The sequence below is a fragment of the Poecilia formosa genome, unplaced genomic scaffold (genome assembly GCF_000485575.1).
Source record: "Poecilia formosa unplaced genomic scaffold, Poecilia_formosa-5.1.2 Scaffold2, whole genome shotgun sequence".
NCBI lineage: Eukaryota > Metazoa > Chordata > Actinopteri > Cyprinodontiformes > Poeciliidae > Poecilia > Poecilia formosa.
In genome coordinates this window covers 6,618,181-6,638,471 of record NW_006799941.1, presented here as the reverse complement: position 1 = coordinate 6,638,471, position 20,291 = coordinate 6,618,181, and the positions used below count along the sequence as shown (strand labels likewise).

General features: G+C 38.7%; 2 protein-coding genes across 19 annotated transcripts in view; one reads left to right on the top strand and one right to left on the bottom strand.

Moving 5' to 3' along the window:
- cacna1da (calcium channel, voltage-dependent, L type, alpha 1D subunit, a) overlaps nucleotides 1-498 on the bottom strand; it is a 71,067-nt gene extending 70,569 nt beyond the window's left edge. For 11 of the 18 annotated variants that reach the window (XM_016671843.1, XM_016671855.1, XM_016671885.1 and 8 more), the window contains exon 1: nucleotides 201-497. The gene's annotated coding sequence lies outside the window, so the exon portion shown is untranslated. Of the gene's footprint in view, nucleotides 1-200 lie in introns of all 18 variants that reach the window. The other 7 variants (XM_016671877.1, XM_016671880.1, XM_016671911.1 and 4 more) reach the window with 2 other exon arrangements.
- A 9,782-nt stretch (nucleotides 499-10,280) lies between these two features.
- Nucleotides 10,281-19,813, top strand: LOC103138147 (transketolase-like). The gene is made up of 14 exons (XM_007552266.2): nucleotides 10,281-10,573; nucleotides 11,549-11,666; nucleotides 11,754-11,867; nucleotides 11,978-12,075; nucleotides 12,886-13,077; nucleotides 13,243-13,361; nucleotides 13,496-13,692; nucleotides 14,983-15,147; nucleotides 15,992-16,148; nucleotides 16,576-16,706; nucleotides 16,802-16,885; nucleotides 16,994-17,087; nucleotides 17,510-17,632; nucleotides 18,185-19,813. Exons 1-14 carry the CDS (start codon nucleotides 10,467-10,469, stop codon nucleotides 18,370-18,372), a joined length of 1,887 nt encoding a protein of 628 aa, XP_007552328.1. The 5' UTR covers nucleotides 10,281-10,466; the 3' UTR covers nucleotides 18,373-19,813.
- Nucleotides 19,814-20,291: the final 478 nt, after the last annotated feature.

Here is a 20,291-nt window from a genome sequence, read left to right as displayed (position 1 = left end):
GCAACCTCGTTACAACCAGCCTCCATCAGATCCACTCAGGGCTAATAGTGCGGCCAGAGACGCATATCGCTGTTTTCTGATAAAGCGATGGATCCGCTCCAGCGAGACAAAACTGTCCTCCGACTAAACCCCAACATATTGAAACCTGCAGATAAACGCAGCCATGCTAAAAGGGGCTAACTTCAGTTCAGAGCCGTTACCTTTTTAATTGAAGACTTCGCAAATCCGCCGCGGTCCTCTCCGCTCAGGCTTCAAACAGGGCGAGAAACGCTTGCAAATCCTAAAATAAAATAAAATAAAATAAATCATCGGCTCCCCCCATCCGGAGCAGCAGAGACACGCACACCGAGTCTGTGCATTTAATTAGGTACCTCCATGGTGACTGTGGAGAGCTGGAGACAGAAGTGTGCGCACCAGACTACAGAGCATCCTTGTCCGCTGACTGTTTATCGTCACGGCGCCAGTGAACAGCCGATGCAATCGTTCATCAGAGAGTGAGCTCTCCACCTCTTCCTCCTACTCCTCCTCCTCCTCCTCCTCTACCTTCTCCTACACCTCCTTACTCTCCTGGATAGGCCAGAGCTACCTGCGGGTCACTCATCAGGATACAGACTGGATTTATTAAATCATCATATTTGGGAGCTTATTTTGTGGAGTACAAAAGTTGAAAGCTTTTTCTAATCTCCGCAGCAGTTTTGAGTCTTTTGCAGACTCTAATGGGTTTTCTTACAGGACTGCCCGGCACTTATCCATCCATCTACTATCAGCAACTTTGACCAGCTTTCCCACATCATGATTCTGTGACAATTATGCAATGCATTTGTTCTTTCACATTTTTGCCATGTCCTCTATATGGCTTGAGGGGAACTGGAAACAGGATGTCTATTGTTCAGATTCCAGGCCTGATTCATTACATGTCTCTCTGGTTTTGGATGCTGTGCACCTGAATCGATTTTTGTTCTTACTTTTTACTTTTGGACAATTCCTATGCCTATTATGCATAATCATGATAACAAAGTATTGTTTTTACAACTGGGAGCAGCTGAAAAGGATCTCAAAAACTCAAATAGTACCTGAACTACTGCCCTGAATCTAAGAAGGGGTAGTAGAGCGAGAAGGAGGAAGTTCAAACCATCTCCTCCATAGATCATATTAGGTAAGGTTTATATCCCAGATTCCCTGCTCTGCTTTGACCATGCAAACAGGAGCAGCAAAAACAAACAAATGTAGCAGTGCTTGCCAACAAGTGATGGTGTCATCCAGGACATGTTGCTGTGGACTATCGTCTCTGCTGTCAGCATCTCAAGAAAAATCCTGACACTGTCAAAAGTCAGAAGCGTCTTCAGATTTGTTGTAAGACTGACTGCTACCGTAGATCCTTCTTCAACATCTACAATAACTCTTAGAAGACACTGTTATACAATTAGATATGACAACATCTATTTTCCCTATGGGATAAATTAAGTATTTTTAAATTTAATTGAACAATGGCTTCCTTCTTGCCACTCTTCCATCAGCAAGGTTGAAAAGAACCAACAGCACTCAAAGCACAGACCTCACTTGCAGCGGTCATTACTCAACAGCTGGAAAGAGAGCAAAACTTGCGTCCATTTCCCAGTAGGAGAAAACCAGTGCTGAGCAAAAGGAACAAAAATCCCAGGGTCACAAAAAATAAAAACACAAAATTTGCTGATCCTCAAAACTTGCAGGGAAAGTAAAATTTTTTAAAAGGTCCCATTACTTCTGACAGAAAACTACTACAGCATTTGAGAAAGAACAAAGAAAAAACACATGCCAACAATCAAACATGTGGTGGTTACGTATATTACTAATTTAGTAATTTTTTTAAAATTTGTGTTAAGTCATTACAAGTCTGTCGTTTTTGTTTGGAGCATATTTCTATTGAACTCTGTTATCATTCATATATGTGGAAGCCTTTACCTTTAAGTGTTTTCACCATGTAATTATTAATGACTAGCAAAGTCAGAGAATATGTGCCCTGTCCAGAGACTGTATGTCACATGTGTACATAATGAGCAAGTAAGTCTACACCACCTCATCCTGGTGACACACCTCTCTCCTGTTACAGCTGCTGCCTTTAGCTGCATAATGTCTGACTGAAAGCTTTTTTTTTTGTATTATTTCATAATAGATACCCCAAAATATATTGTGTACTTCTTTCCCTGAGGTTTGAATAGAAACGATGATTTATTGATTGTTTTCTGTGACATAATTCGTTAGCAACATCGGTAGTAGTAAAACAGGACAACAGCAGGATAACAAAGAACCACAGGCTCCTTTTGTAACGTTAAAGAAACATAACATCTTGTGTGTGATACAGTGAGATAAATATCTGACAAGACCAGAAGCCTCAGGGAGAGCTTGTACATCTGTCATACTCAAGGGTTTATGCATAAATACTGCCCTTATGAAAAAGTAATGACCAAGTGATAGCCTTCACCCAAAGATGACCTTTCAACAACTATTGAAAGATTTTAATTATCCTGCTGTCGCCAAAACAACAACATAGAAATAACAATCGTCTAGGCAAGGCTGACTGAAACCATCAAGAGTTTTATTTACATTATCCATAAGAGTAACAGGATTTCAGAGTCTGGTGTTACGATGTGTCTGAGCCATCGCTGCCAGTGTTGTGGAGATCTTACCTGTTTAATTAGAACAGCTCTGTGGGGTTTCTTCTTCACCTACATCATGTCTCACTGACAGAAAGCTGAAAACATTCCTCTCCTGATCAGTGAATGAGTGAGCAGGTGAAGAGGGGCTGGACGACGAGGCTGGGATGAGGTCCTCTGTATCGGCTTACCTGTCTGCCCTGGATAATGGTTTCTAGAACAAACGTGCATTATTCACCTATGGACATCCTGCTCTGCATCGGTGTGCATATGTTGGTGGTAACTGCTGAATAAATTTGTATTTTTCAGAGACGGAGCTGAATTGAAAAATAGAAATGATTGAAAAGGTCATTTCAAATAGTAACTAAAATTAGACTTTGAAAAATGTTTATTTCTATTAAATTTGATGATTGAGACCAAGACGGTCATGAAAAAGTTAGTTTCTCAGAATTAGAATAGAACATGCGCCATTAAAATTAGGATTTGTAAAACATGACTGAAGGTCAACTAAAACATTTCTTTAATCACTATATACAGCTGTGTTTGCACAAATTACTGCATCAGTGTAGACCCCAAGACGCTGATTTTCAAATTAATTGTAAAATTTACTTTAATCTGAAACGAGAACTTTGGATCACTTAACAACTAGACATAAATAAATGCAGGAATTAATTTCCAAGTCAACAAAGAAAGCTTTTTATTTTGACTTGGACATCATCAGATACAGTGAACTTTAGTTTATATCTACTCTGTGTAAATAACGTGTAGTTCTTCTCTGATGGGATTGTGTAAATAAATATGCTGCTTTTCAATATATGTAGTTCACAGTGAACATCTGTTGTATTTTGCACTTCGCCCTTTCTCCTCATCTGTTATCCCTAAGTTTCACCCTCACCACTTTTACATCAGACTGTGATAAATCTACAGGAGTAATTTTACCTGAGCGTCCTCCTAAACTGTAAAAATATCTGCAGCAGTCTCATCTGGTGTTCCAGTTCATAATTCAGTACATATATTGTAATTTCTGTCAATCATTACACCAATCATTCTGTTCATAGATAGCAAAATGTAGCTGAGTGCTTTGCACAAAGCTTTCTAGTGATGAGTTGTACACATTTTTCCCTTAAAACTGCCTTCATTCTTTACAGCATAGATTAAAAAAATTGTATCCAAAATATTTCTCACAGATTTTGATCCATATTTACATGAGTGCAGCTTCCAGTTGCAGCAGATCTGTCAGCTGCACATCCATGATGTTAATCTCCCCTGAATTTCCCGTCCCACTACATCAACCACTTTGACATGATCTTAGCTTTAGTTTGTGATGGATTATCCTGCTTGAAGTAGCCATCAGAAGATTGGTACAGTGTGGGAATGGTCGGCAGTAATACTCAGTTGTGGCTTTTCAACAGTGCTTGGTTAATACTAAAATGTGTCAAAAGAATTTCACCTACAGCATTACTCCAACACCAGCAGTGACCTGAAGCACTGACACAAGGAAGGACGGATTCTGCGTTCGTGCTGTTTACACCACATTCTGACCATTTGAATGTTGAAACTCATTGGACCAGCCAACATCTTCTATGTTTTTGCCTAATTTCTGTGAGCCTGTGTGAAGAGTAGGCTGAATGTGCTGATCTTAGTTGACAGGAGTGGAACTCGGTGTAGTGTTCAGCTGCTGTAACCTATCTGCTTCAAGGTTCGATGTGATGTGCTCTCAGATATTCCTTGTTTGTAATATGTGGTCACAAGTCACCTATCACAGGTTAAATGGTGCACTCCATTTAAGCCATAGAAACATCTCAAGGACAATGAGTGGAAACAGTATTAAGAAAACACTGTGAATTCTTGAGTTAATGTGATTATTTTTTTGTTGTTTTCTATTTTTAATATTAAAATCATAATGGGGCATTTGCGTACAGAATTTTGAGGAGAGGTCATTTAAAACAATTTGGAATAAGGCTGTAACAAAACAAAATGTGGAAAAAGTAAAATGCTGTTAATGTTTTCAGGACGCACCACAATGGCAAGAATGTAATAATGATAATGTTGTTTGGTTTCCCTGTCCAGGATCCTTAGTGTATTTTTGTAAAGCTTACCAAGTAGTTTAATACCTTTGTCTGTGACAGGTATGATTTATTGGTGAGAGTGATAACAACTCAATTCAGTTTATTTATATTGCATCAATTCACGACAAATGTAGTCTCATCCACCTGAATAATGTGCAGTTGTGCCACTGGTATCAAACACCAGTGACTGCATACAAGGATACATGCAATGCTATCTGACCAGCAGCAGAATAGTAGCTGCTGCTAAAAACAAATTTGACTAAATGAAAAATATAAAGCTTTAAGAACTAAAAGTAGTTTAAAATCTGTTTAAAACAGCAAAATTATCTTAAAACCAGTTCTAAAAAAACATAGAAAGTCAATGTTCTCTTTTTGGTTTGCATCAGAAAACACACAGCTAAGTATTTAATTAATCAATGCAGAGCTGGCTTTTCAGGTTGCAAGGGAGACTGGTGCCTGTCTCCAGCAGACAGCGAGTGAGAAGAGGGGTGCGCCCTGAAAAGGTCGCCAAACTATCACATGACAACAGTCATGCATATACATACTTAGACCTAAGAGAAATTTAGAGTGCAAGTTAACTTAGCACACATGTTCTAAGACTGTAAGAGGAAGACAGAGCTTCCAGACAGAACTCAAGCATGCACCAAAAGAACGCCCAAACTCCATGGAGAACGGCCCCAGTCACTGATTCTTGCTGCCAGGCAGCATTGCTATCAACTGCTCCGCTATGGGGCCCATTTTCAGCCTGTCCTCTCCTGTGAGAAGGTAGGTTCTCTTGTGGTCCTCAGGGTATTGGGAGTCCCAAGGCAGCCTCCTATATTTGTTGCACATTGGGCTTTGGATTCACAGTAAAGAGAATTGGTAAAATAGTCAGACAGCATGAGATACATTTCCACTGTTATGCTGATGATACTCAACTATTTTCCAATAATACTCCAATAATCCTGATGAATCCACTCTGTTCGGTAGATTACAGGCGTGTCTTGAGGACACACAAACCTGGATGACACCAAACTTTCTGCTTTTCAATCCTGACAAAACAGAAATTCTCATCTTTGCCCCAAAAGTAACAGCTTAGTCAGTTACTTAATCTGGATGGCATTAAATTGGCCTCTGGTAAAAAGGTACCTTTGTGTTATTTTTGACCAGCATATGTCATTTAAATCCCTTATTGAAAGGATTTCCTTTCTTTCTGGAATATTGCCAGAATTAGAAATATCCTGTCCAGAAGTCCAGGACTGGAAAGGAGTCCTAAAGTCTGGAAAAAACATTTCTCCCTGCCTCTGCCTCTCTCATACCTCATCGTATGAATGAAGGAATTGAAATTACTTTTTGTAAATTACCTTAAAATGGCATGTGTTGTAAATTGGCACAATATAGATAAACTGAATTGAACTTGATTTGATCCCCTTGTCTGGATGGATGTGTAAGTGAAACCTGGTTCATACTGCAGAACATTTGTCTGCACTGAGCCTGATCAGTGCCTCTGCATGTTTATGATAGCATTGTGTATATGTATATATAAATATATAAATGTGTGTGTGTGTGTGTGTGTGTTTGCGTGTATGTGTGGAGCTGGTTGAAGGAGAGCAGTAGTGATGGAGCCTGAAAGCCCTGCAGCGCAGCTGTTCTCCCAGTACATCGTCAACTTCGCCGCTGAGCCCAGAACGCATGCTTCAACCCCGCTCACACAATCTTCCTTTCCTTTCTCTTTTCCCTCTTCATCCACTTCCTCTGCTCCTCTTGAAGCTCTTCATCTGAATCTCCATAATAGCTCATTTTAATCTCCTTGGCTCTCATTTCCTCACTTCATCAATAGCTCCACTTTTAGGCTATGAATGCGTCTCCTTCTCCAATGTGTTTTACCATTTGTCCTCCGAACCCGGGCCTTACTCCTCCCACGAAAACGATCTCCCAGTGCATGTGTGAACATCTGTCTGGGGCTTTTCTGACAATTTGATGGCAGATCCTAAAAGGTTTTGTTCTTATTTCCACTGTGAGTGAGTAAGATCTGTGGGTGATAGACAGCTCTCAGGAGGAAGGGCAAGAACTGTGTCATTATGGTGGCTGTGGAGCGGTTTAAGGAAATCGACTGATAAGAGCAAAGGGGAAGAGGCTCAACCTCAAGGGAGTGACTGACATTAAAGAAATGTGTTCTATCTATCTATCTATCTATCTATCTATCTATCTATCTATCTATCTATCTATCTATCTACTTATTAAGGTATTATTTTAATAGTGATGCTTCTGCTCCTCTTTTTCAGCCAAACAGATTTAAAAATAGAAACATTCATGCTTTCTGAATGTACTTTCCCTCCAGGAAGTGTGCAGCTGTGCAAGTCAGACATTGGCCTAGCTCCATCACGTGTCATCGTCTTCCCAGGCTTCCATTGGCTGGCACCTGTGGGGCTCTGTGAAGGAAAGCTTTTCTGACAGGACCCAGGAGCCCAGAGGAGTTGCTGCAAACTGAGAGAAGGACAATGTCGGTGGAACCAGGATGGAAGCAGAGGGGGCCCTCAAAGGAGGTCATCGCCGTCCGACAGTAAACGCAAAGATGCTGGGCTATGACCTTCCAGGGCAGAGATGATAATGTGGCAGAGGGGGATCCGGACAAATTATTTGGAGCAGGGATGGTCATAAAGCTTGTGCCACAATTGCACATATTTCTCTTTGTTTTTGCAGTATTGCTATCACAGTTAGTTTTTCTTTTAATACTTAAAGTTCTTAGTTAAAATAAATGCGAGGAACTTTTAGTCTTTTTTTTCCCATCAGTTCTAGTACTGGTTATCAGATCCACCAATGCTTTTCCATGTCAGGCAACATCCAGTCAGTATTTACTGGGAGACAGCGCCCTCTGGTGTTTAATTCTTGGTAAACACTTGGCTTATGAGGATCATCAATGACTTTCTATTCAAGAAATAAAGTGTCTGTCTGCATTAAGCAGAAATGCATCTCAAAATGTTCAGTTCCTCCCAAATTTCAAACACAACACATAATTACAGTTAGAAGTTTGTATACACACAAAACAGGCGTAAATCTCATACCAATTTGGAATTTTAATCAAACAAAACAAATTGTTGCACTTTGCAATTTATTGTGGACATGGTCATAGAAGGTTATGAAAGACTACTACTTAAACATATCCTCTCTGAACATCTAATGTCTTCCATGTATTTCTGGCTGGATATTTGACCACTCCTATAGGCAGACTGCTTAAGTTGATTTAAATTTATTGGCTTCATGCCACAGAAAAGGATCTTGAGCAAGCATCATATCTGTATTTTAATCGACTTGAGGAAAGAGTTTCTGGGAAGCCACACAAGAAACTTGATGTAATATTTCCAAAACCAGTTTTGATGTGTCTTTAGAATCATTGTCAAGTTACAACAATCAATTGTGTCCAAATATTAACAATTTCACTCAAGCTGTCAGTTCAGATGAAAGACAACAGGTTATGATTTTTATGAGCAACCCAGGAATCACTGAGGCTTTAAGCTATATGATCAAGACTATTCTGGAGCACCAGTATTACTGTCCACAGTGAGGTGAGGTTACCATCAAAAATAAGTTTCTTGCTGCCTACATAAGCCAGATGCCTTCAGGAGAAATGTGCTGTGATCTAATGAGACATACCAAGATGTTTGGCTACAATGACCAGAAATATGTTAAAGTGAGACTATTTTTCAAAAACTGTATGTACTGTTAAGCAAGGAGGGAGTAATATCATCAAGTCTGTTTCACTACTGGTTAATTGATTTATTAATTGTAGTATGCTATAATTCAGGATGCTGAGTTGTAAATAGCAAAATTATACCTCGATTTTACCTGCTCCTTCCAATGTGGTTCTAAATATTAGTCACTATAGATTTGTATTAACTTTTTCATGTGCCACCTTTACGTATTACCCTAGACTTCACATATTAGCACTACAGACAATAAAGTCACAAACATAATAATTCATTTTAAGAATATTCTTCTACCTCCTTTCAGTCACAAAACTAAGTTTTGTGACTTTTACAGCAGCCAATTACATGCAGGATTCAGGAATTATTATTTTTTATTTCTTTAAAATAATTCAATTCATGAACTATTCTGAAACAATATTTTTGAGTAGTACATGATAAATGATCATATGTCTAGTTCCTGAACCAAACTGTCAGTGTAATAAAGTCAAAGAGAGAAGGACCAAATGTGCCTAACTTATGATGCTTACAACGCAGTAATTGTGCAAACTATAAATATCTTATATTTTATACTTTAGGTTTTTTCACGTTTCAGTTTGTCTTAGATTATACATCAGATGGCATGAAAATAGAAACAGGTCAAATGTACTGACAAAGATGATCCTGTAGGTGGCAGAGTAATCTTCCTACAGGCTCAAAGGGGATTTTCTTGAGAAAAGACCAAACGCTAAAGCATCGTCGAATAACATACAAGAGTATCTCATTATTTATTGTTATTTTTGGAACACACCCTTATTGTACAATTTAAACAAAATAATAAATTCAGAGCCTGGATTTGGTATTTTTCTTTATTGCATGCAGAGTAAAGAAAAATAACATTATCACCTCATTGCATGAGGTGATAATGTTTTACAGTATAATGTACTGCTAGATGGATAAATATGTGTGGATTGTTTGTTCATATTTTAGAATAACCCAAAGGCCAAACCTAAATCAAGACTTCAAAATGACCGTTCACTGATGCTCTCCATCTGTTCTGACTGAACTCAGGCTACTTTGCAGAAAAAAGGGCAAAACTTCCCAACTGCAAACATGCAAAAATGGTACAGCCATACTCTGAAGACTTAAAGGTTGCTCTGAAAATTATTGGGTCATCAGTACTAAATGTGCTTTATTCCTGTATGAACGGCACACATTTTTTAAATTAAAAATCATAATTTTCCCTTCTGCTTCACAACTATTGGATAATCGTGAAGCAGCTAAATGAATAGCTTTTAGGTTCTTCTACTGTATAAAATCTTGTTGAAATACCTTGAGATTTGAGTTTGCAACATGAAAAATGTCAAAAATTCTGAAAGGCAGAAATACGATTGCAATGCGCAGATTTATCCAATCAGCTGAGCTTTATATGCGTCTCTTTTCTTTTACTTTGTAGATTTAGCATTTAAGCACATAATTCCCTGCTGCAAAGGGTCATCGATGTCTTATAGCTGATATATCTCATATATAATTAATTTATTTTGGGCATCCCTTTTTTTCTTGTTCTTGTAACTTCAAATATTTAATCTGTGCATTTCTTGAGTAGCTAGTTTTTTAAGCCTTAGCAACAAGAATGGGTGGCTTTTTGTCAGTGCAAAAGAAGGTGTAATCAGCTGTCGTTTTTGATGTATTAGTTGAGACAGTAATGTCACATCTGATCAAGCGGAGATGCTTAAAACACCACACCTCTCCCATCAGCATAACCGTCACACTGCAGCCAATAGAATGAGTGGAATATATGGCATTATATTTTTGCAGTAACACCCATCCCTCAACCCTCCACCCCCACCATCACCCTGCCCCCTCCTCCGTGTCTTAATGTCCGTGAGTGTGTATGTGCATCTGTCCTTGTGCATTTTGTCTGTAAGCCCTGTAGGATAAAATCCAGCCTCTGCTCTCTGCTCTCCCTCTTTCTCTCTGTCCCTCTCACACATACAAACACAAGTGTTGCTCTGGCAAAGCTCAGACCTACACAAAAAACACACAAACTCACCATTCCTTTTCCACTTTTCTGGTGCTGTGGAACTTAACACTTTGACTTCATGGAGGATTACCACAAACCTGACCAGCAGACAGTGCAGGCGCTGAGGAACATCGCCAACCGCCTCCGAATCAACTCCATCAAGGCAACGACTGCAGCTGGAAGTGGGTGAGTTCAAGCCACAAACATCGCCTGTTCTTTAAATCTGGGGAAAAGGATATCTCGATACTTGGATTAGGACGTTTCAGCACAAATGTGCGTACCAGGGAGAAACTTAAATAATGCTTTTCAATTTGGAAAAATAATCGACTGAGCTATGCCCGCACAGATGCACGCACAAAGACAAATGATGCACACAAAGGTTCAGAGGAACAGTGTGTTCTGGCATCGTGCTCCTTTGGTCTATTGATATAAAAAATTGTACATTCAAAATTTTATGATCTGATATATATATATATATATATATATATATATATATATATATATATATATATATATTATAATTAAGCCCTTACAATGTAGATTTGATTTTTAAAATTCTGACAATGGAAACATGGAGTGGTTCTGTTCATGCATAGCTTTGAGCATTAATGCGTGAATTACATGTCACTACAGGCTGAGCATATTGTTTTGGATAGTCGGGGCACTGGGTTTATTTTTTTGGTGAATGTTTGCTTTGAAACCAACAGTCAGATTATTTAAGATTAGCAGGTCACTTAAATATTTTGGATTCTACAGAGCTGAAAAAATGTGTTTTGTGTACTCTTTAGGATATAATGATTACCTTTCAGATCTGACATTTACACGTTTATTTTCCCCTTAAAGAAATTTAACTGCAGTTTTTAGAAAGCCAAGTTTGTTTTGAGATTCATGTCTGCATTTCCAACAGTTCCTCGTCTGAGCACTGTTCATTTAAAATTCATAGATTCCCTGATGTTAAGTTTTTAAATTTCTGTAAAAAATATGAACACATGTATGTATCAGTAAGACCTTCCTCCAGAACTAGTGCAGTATTTGTCTAAAAGAAACAGCTTACATAGAAATGTGTAATCTTTCTGTTGGTCCTGGAATTAAAAGAGTGACGGCAAAGCACTGAGCTGGAGTCTGTGGGATTTTCTGAGTCTTATCTCCTCTGTTGTACAGCCATCCCACATCATGCTGCAGCGTAGCGGAGATCATGTCTGTCCTTTTCTTCCATACCATGAAGTACCGCCCCGAAGATCCGAGAAATTTCAACAACGACCGCTTCATCCTTTCCAAGGTGAGCTGCAGTGTTCTCAGGAATGGTCAGGAATATGCTTCATATTTGTGTCTTGGCATTCTAAGCTGCTGCTGTGTCTGTTCTCAGGGTCACGCTGCTCCTGCCTTGTACTCCATGTGGGTTGAAACTGGTTTCCTAAAGGAGAGTGATCTGCTCAGTTTGTGCCAGGTTGACTCGACCCTGGAGGGACACCCAACCCCGGTAAACGGTCACAAACTGCACTACACCTACAGGGATTACCCTTGATTAGTGCACCCAATGAATCAACAGCCCCCACCTCCTGATGACATTCATAATTCATGTGTTTTCAGAGGCAACAATTTGTCGATGTAGCCACTGGATCCCTGGGGCAGGGCCTTGGTGTGGCCTGTGGAATGGCTTACACTGGGAAATACTTTGATAAATCCAGGTAATCCATCAAACATTTACTCTGGACAACAGGGAAGAATAGAAATTTTAGGGACTATTTTAAGGTACTTCAGCACCTTATCATGTCTTGACTGACAACTTAATGGAAATACCCTAGACTTTTCTGTAAACTCAATAAAGATATCTTTCGACATAACTTGTCACCATGTCTCATTACCCAGCTACATTACCAAGATGAATGCACAGTCACAGAAAAATAGACAAGATAGTATCCTTCAATTTTGAAAGGGTATAATATACTAATCAAATAAATTTTTTATACTTAATGATTCTGTAAATAAAATTTGGGTTTTAAGGAATGTACCTTACTATGCATTTTCATGAGGATTTCCACATTCAGTGGGTGTGTGCTGCAGCTACATGTCTGCACTCACGATTCTTCTGCTCTAATAATCACAGAGCGCAGCAGTCACATCTCAATTATTTTAACCACCCAAGCACATTTAACTGTAGAGTCAAATTCTGATTATATCTGGTTCTCGCTTCTCTTCACGAGAAAACCATTATTTGAAAGGGGGCTTAAAATCAGATGTTCATCTTTTCTTGTTGGTTTATATCAGCCAGCACATCTACGCAAGCGGAAATATTTTCTCAAAAAATAACTTCTTTGTCTACTTGCACAGATTCATTTTATTTTAGAAATGGGTTTGATAATAAAGCCACAGCTCAGATCCTGAACAGAAATCCAGTCCAAGTGGAAAATGTTGATCAGAGAAAGAAACAGAACCAAATGTATATACCACACACAAGGATGCTGACAAAAGCCCCCTCATGTCGTTATCCACCTCAGTTACCGTGTGTACTGCCTGCTGGGGGATGGTGAGATGTCGGAGGGCTCTGTCTGGGAAGCCATGTCGTTTGCCTCCTACTATCAGCTTGACAACTTGGTGGCCATCATGGATGTCAACCGCTTGGGCCAAAGTGACCCTGCACCCCTGCAGCATCATGTAGAGAAATACCAGAAGCGCTGTGAGGCTTTCGGGTATAGTGAACATTGATAATTCAGCATGAGTAGAAATAGAGTAGAAATAAATATGATGATAGCATTTGTTAAAGTAATCACAACACTGACATTTTCATGTTATCCATAATATAAATAATGATGTGCATGATTTTATTGTGAGCCCATCTGTGTGTTTGAGTTTAGCTGGCACGCCATTATTGTGGATGGTCACAGTGTTGAAGAGCTTTGCAAGGCTTTGAGCCAACCACGTCACCAACCCACTGCAATCATTGCTAAAACCATCAAAGGCAAAGGGATTCCAGGTAACAGTTTGACCTTCCTCATCTGCAAATGGACGGCTCACTTCTTTCATAAAATACAAAACCTCACACAGTCCATTATCAGCTCCAAGTGACATAGCTAAAAATGTCTGTACGTTTTATGTGTGCTGTTTCAGCTGCAGAGGATAAGCTGGGCTGGCATGCCAAAGCTTTGCCTAAAGACATGGCTGAGATGGTTATGAAGGATCTGCAGAGTCGGATTATGAACACCAGCAAGCACCTTTACCCCCCGGCTCCCATAGAGGACTCCCCTCCTGTTAGCCTGAGGAACATCCGCATGCCAAGTGCACCGAACTACAAGCCTGGAGAAAAAGTTTGTCAAATTTACACAAATGCAGAATCAATTCACCTTTTTATGTCTGTTAACAAAATTCTTGCTGTTAAATCTCAAGTTAATCACCACGTCTAACATCAATTTCCAGATTGTGTTTCTTAAGTTGTGCCTCATGCTAACACATTAAGGCATAAACATAAAGAATTAGCATTTAGGTTATAGTTTGCTAGCTATGCTAATGCATAGCAAATTAAATACATAATGTTTGTTTAAATTTGTACCACTGTTTATGTACATGTAATGTGCTAACAGGTTTGGATGTTCAGACTCCTTTTTTAAAGGCCACTTAGCTAATCTAACAACATTTACTGCAGCTTTAATGTTTTTAAAAAATGACATTTTGAAAATAACCTTTCTAAGCCCAAGTTCTATTTTATGCACTGCTCAGTGCAATAATTTTCATTTTAATGTTATTTTATGAAAAGACATTTACACACTCTAAAAGTGGAGCAAAGTTAATCAATTCTGAAAGGTCAAATAAAGAAAAGATTAAAAGAACAGGCACCGGTTATATATTGGAAGTTAGGGTAGGATTTTTTGTGAAATACAGAAAAATGTTGCTTTATCAATTATGTAATTACATAATTTATTATAATTGTTAACAAGTTTATTAAAAATAATATTTAACAAATGCCAAAAGTATCGCAGCTGAAACAGAATATCTTACTTCAGATGGCTGCTGCTAGTAGATAGAAAAATAGACATTTTTAAGTCAAAGCTTTAAAATTTGCTAAAAGATTATTGATTTTGACATATTTTCTGTGGGTTTCCTTCAGGAGAAATGGCTTTAAAAGATTAGTTCTGACATATTTCGGTGGTTTTGCCTTGGGGAAATATTTTTCACAGGTAATTATGTTCTCTGTGCTTCTTGGTTTTTTGTTCAAGGACATTGCTTAAATATTAGCAATCACACTCATCACACTAAAAGTTGGGGAATCAAAGCAGTTTAAAGTTGAGGTAATATTTCTTTGGTGCAGCTATGTACATTAAGTATTTCAGAATTTTACTGCTGAAAAATTACAATTACTATTTGTGGCATATAAAATCCTTAAGAGTTCTCTGTGCATTATCAATTGTTTATGTATTTAAACCTATCCACAATTATCTCTTCCTGTGAGGACAAATAATTGCTGAAAATATACATTAACTAAAAGTTGTTCTCAGGTTGAATCCAGGTGACACCTGCAAATTAATAACTGCAACACAATATTATACTGGTGTTCTTGATCAAAACTGATGGCTGGATTATGATTTTTTTTTTCTTTACAGATTGCCACTCGCAAGGCATATGGAATGGCACTGGCCAAGTTGGGTCGCTACAACGAACGTGTTGTGGTCCTTGATGGAGACACCAATAACCTCACCTGCTCTGAGATCTTCAAGAATGAACATCCAAACCGCTTTGTTGAGTGCTACATTGCTCAGCAGAACATGGTACGATCCCCAAATGAATACATATAAAAATGTTCACTAAATCAGATTCCCTGTTATATTTTTTTGATACTTTCAGTGTTGTGTTCTTAATACGGGATTATCTGGTGGGATGTTTTACAAACACAGAAGAAATTGCACTTAACATGTCTTTTATTGTGGCTCCTAATCGGTTTTAGCCTTCCTTCTTATGCTGAATTCAACATATCCTAATCATCCTGGTTAGAAAATACCTCTCTTTTTCTTCATTTAATTCTTTCATTAAACCGTAACATAGAGACAATCAGACTGACTCTATGGCTCCAGCAGTCATCTCTAATGTAGGTCATGCGTGCATGCATGTGACGATAAACCGCCATGACAAGTGTATTCACAAGTAAAATATTAATCAGTACAGAGGACGGAACCATCTGGCTGAATACAGGAGAAACGTTAAAATGTAATAGGCAATGTGAGAATGATAATCTGATGTAATTTTATATACTTTAGTTAACAATAAAACAGTAAAAAAAAAATCCTGATACCATATGTTACTTTTGACAAAACATATTTATGGTGCTTACGATAAGAAGAAAGAACAAAGGAAATTATTCATAAAATGAGGTATGTCACTGATTCACCCCATATGGCAAAATAAGCTGCAGAAATTTTTGGAAAGCTACTCTCACTAACTCTAAGCTGAACTGGTCTTTGGTTCAAAGAGACTTTTGGGGGAAGGTTTTTGTGAGAAATATTGAATTCTCAGGAATGTATTTTGTTTGGACAAGTTTGTTTGACCCACGTCTGTCTCCCTTGACACAGGAATATTACACCTATATACATAATAAGAAGCCTTTTTTTTTTGCAGGTCAGTGTTGCCATGGGATGCGCTGCCCGCGAGAGGAACGTTGTATTTGCCAGCACCCTTGCCTCCTTTTTTACGCGTGCCTATGATCAAATTCGCATGGCAGTGATTTCAGAAAGCAACATCAACTTGTGTGGCTCCCACTGTGGTCTGTCTACTGGTTAGTAGATTGCTAATAATAATAATAAGCCATGCTTACCACAGTCAGATATCCCATCACAAAATCCACTTTTATACCTTCACACTGTGTCTGGCACTCACTGTAATAATAGTAAATTTAGGAAAAATAAAGAAACATTTCAATGACTCCCCAGTTATTATTTTTCTTCCACTCTTATGTTGTGACTTCCTTGTGGTTCCCCTCCTCCCCCCCACTGGTCTTTCAATCGTAACTCAATCCTACCCTCTTTCTCCTTTTGTGTCTGCACTGGAAGCTGTCAGCAGGGAACCAAGTATCCCTTTGTTAGTCCAGGTACCCTGAATCCAGAATGACCTTTTTTCTCCTGCATGCAACAACTCACCAAAAAACTAATTTGCCTTGCTGTTGGATGCATTGTATAGATTATAATAATTTTGCCCTCTGACAGGAGAGGAAGGCCCCTCTCTGATGGCTCTGGAGGACATGGCTATGTTCAGGGCCCTGCCTACTGCTACAATCTTCTACCCCAGTGATGGTGTCACCACAGAAAAGGCTGTGGAACTGGCTGCAACCACAAAGGTAGGGATGGTTTCTCCGTAGGAGTACTAAAACCCTTACATAAAGCAAAAATGTCCTTTATCATCATGTTTTTCTTGATTATTCTCTTTAATAAGGGCGTTTGCTACATTCGAACCAGCCGCCAAGACAATGCCATCATCTACAATAGCAATGAGGATTTTCATGTTGGACAGGCAAAGGTAAGTGACTATTATCCTATTAGCAAAATGAACTGCTCCATAGGTAAACATAAAAAGAGCATAAAAAACATAGCAACTTAAAATAGAAAATTAAATTGTCTTTGCCAGGTGGTGTTCCAAGGCAAAGAGGATCAAGTGACTGTGGTTGCAGCTGGAGTGATTGTGCATGAAGCCATTGCAGCTGCTGAGCATCTCAAGAAAGGTACAAGACAATAAGAAATACAGGACTGAACACAATTTAACTGAAAAGACAGACATCTGGACAACCTTAAAGTGCGCTTAAAATGTGAAAGTTGACCACATCAAGATGCCCCTTGATGTTTAAGATGGTTGTGGTCAAAAGGGCTAACAAAACTCTACTTTGAATATCTTTTCTTAGGCTAAATATTGATGGGAAATTTGAAAGTAGGTTAGAATTTAAACTGATTTATTTTCCTGGACTAAAAAAAAGGACTGGCCATAATTTAATAGCCACAAAAAAAATGTCCATGGCCATCTTGTGTGTGAAACACTGCAGAAAAAACTACAGCATTACGTATAATCTTTAGTTTCCTCTACTAATTGTACTTGTCAAATAACTGATATGCTTACGGATTGTTTTGGTCCATTAAACTCGTCTTCCAGAGAGGATCTCTGTAAGAGTGATTGATCCCTTCACAATCAAACCACTGGACATTAAAACCATCATCGACCATGCACGCGTCACCAGGGGAAGGATCCTCACCGTCGAAGACCACTACTACGAAGGTAGGTTTCAGAAATCGTTACTCACGCCACACTGCTCCTGCATTTTAAATGAGCACCGCCAACCCGGTAGCCAAAAGCGTCTTAGCACAATGTGGCTTCAGAGCTCTGCCATTGGTCCATGTGTTACTGTGTCGCGGTGGCACGTTTCTATTGGCTCAGTGACACACGCATGCTGTGCTGGCGTTGACCTATTGGCTGACGATGCTTTGCTGTGTGCGCCTATCGGAGGGAAGGTAGTGGAGTCGTATGTTTTGTAAATGTTAAAGAAAGAGAGGCAGAGCGCTGTCAGGTTTCCTTAACTGAGCTTGTGCCTGTGGGGCAGATCATGACCTAGATAGCACAGTCTGCTTTGCACAGCTCTTCATAGGATAAAAGCACAGGGCTGTAGTGTGTACTGTATTTGATGAAGAATGTTTAGCAGCTTTTTTAATGTTCTACATCAGGTGAAATTGCTGATTCTAACGGTTTTCACTTGGCATAAAGTAATTTTATTTCTTACTGTAAGAGTGTGCAGATTTTTTTTCTCCAATGGACTAAACCGTTCTGTAACAGGTGGTCTGGGGGAGGCAGTATCCTCAGCAATGGTCAACGAGTCTGGGTTTACTCTGCACCGCTTGGCCGTGTCCCACGTTCCCAGAAGTGGCAAACCTCATGAGCTCCTGAAGATCTATGGGATAGACCGTGATGCCATCGCACAGGCCATCCGAAAGATGCTCAGCAGCTCTGCTAATGCCAAGTAATTTCCTCTGTGCCCCACCCACCTTTCTGACTAATCCCCTCCAGATGGCGATAGACAGTCATGTATGTTGTGGAAGCACAGAACCCATTTTTATCATTAAACCACTTAAAAAATGTACTGAAGTGTTGTGATTTTGTGCAGTTCACCTTTAAGTAGACGTCTGCTTTAACTTTCCTTTTGTGCGTTCATCCTAACACGCAGAGATAAATAACCTCTGACACACACATCTTCACTTTTAATCTCTACCTTCTTATGGACCAATCCGGAGAGAGGATTGGTTCCAGTTGTTGCCATTGGTTATTTTGCCTTTGATGGATTATCACTGTGTAAAACAAATTGTTGTTCTATTTTTAACACACTACTAGAGATGCACCAATCTGGGATTTGTTGTTTTTGTAAAGCTTTGACCGACCAAAACCAATTTTAGTTCCTTTCTGTTGAAGAAATATCAGCAGGTTTCTTGTCATTAGTTATGAGGAGCAACATCTCAGACAGAAATGTTTCTGTAAAGCAGTGTTTTTAATTTTACAGACAAAATGACGGGGAATTTAGATTTTAAGTTGTCTCTCATCTAATGTTAGCAATTAGCATGATTAGCATTAGCAATTGTAAACACCCATCTCTGCTTGTATTCCCAAGTGTAGATTCTTACCTGAATTCTGAGATTTTCAAAAGGCTGTCAATATTTCTCAGTTCCTCCTTTTCCATGACAGATAGAGGTTAAAACTTTAAAAAGCTAACGTTGTCTACTTCTGCTGTAATACATCCAGATTTCCGAGATATCTGAAAGTTTGTCAATCTGCCCCTTTCTTAATTCAGTTGCCAAGTCCCCAAAGCTGGACCGAGTTGAAATATGCAGATGACAATATTTCATTCACGAGAAGCTTGGGTAAAAACAAATGAAATGACAAGAAGCCAGTGAAGTCTAGTTGTCTTTTGTAAGCAGCAACAATGAGTGCAAGGCATTTATCACTGAAAAAAAAATTCCTTTGAAAGTTTTTTTTTTTTTTAACCTTGGGGGTGTCATTTTGCTTAATTTCAACAACCCTAACTGAAACAGAAAATAACTAGTCTTCCCTCAGTAACAGCCTCTGCACCAAAAACTGCTGTTGAAAGAGCAAATTGGTAGCACTCAGGTATGGTATGTTTGTTGATCCTAAGCAAATTAAATTTTGTTCATTCAGCTAGAAGGTCATAGGTCAGGGCCAACCAAGCTGAATTTTGATCACCAGCTTATGTCTCGGTGCATCTCTACATCTTAGTTACACTTTCATGTGGTTTTCAGTGCTCTTTTATTTACTTTGTTTCACAAGACATAGTTGTGGGTTTCTCTAATGTTTTAATACTGGGTGAGGCCCAGTTTAATGTGTTTATTGTGTCAACGGTGTCAGAAAGATGGCATGTGGGTTCTTGTTTGTAGAAGGTAGTGGGGACAAAAAAAAGGAAAAAAAAAACAAAACAAAGAAATGTGAGGAAATCATAAACCATTAAATAAGGTTTCACTTCTTTATTCTTCCTTTTCAGCACCGTTTTTAATATTAATTTTTACAGCTGTTCAGAGTAACACACCTCAGGGTTTCAGGTCCATCCAGTGTATGACTAAGAAAAGGCTGTAGCTGCAACTTTAGTTACATCTGACTTGTGAACATGAGAAAAAACAAAACACCTTCTTGGTTACTTGAAATTTTGTATCTCCCATATATTATCATGTAATAAAGCCCTCTGCATTTGACTTTGAAAACTTGTGTTCTGTTCTGTTTATTCAGTGCCTGCATAACTTAAATAAATTCTAAATATAAAACAAAATATTTTATACAAAAGTAAATTACATCCTGGTATCATATATTAAAATTTCAATACTACATATTCCTGAGGAGCTTCTCATTACAAAAAAAGAGAACATAAAAATAAAGCAAAGTC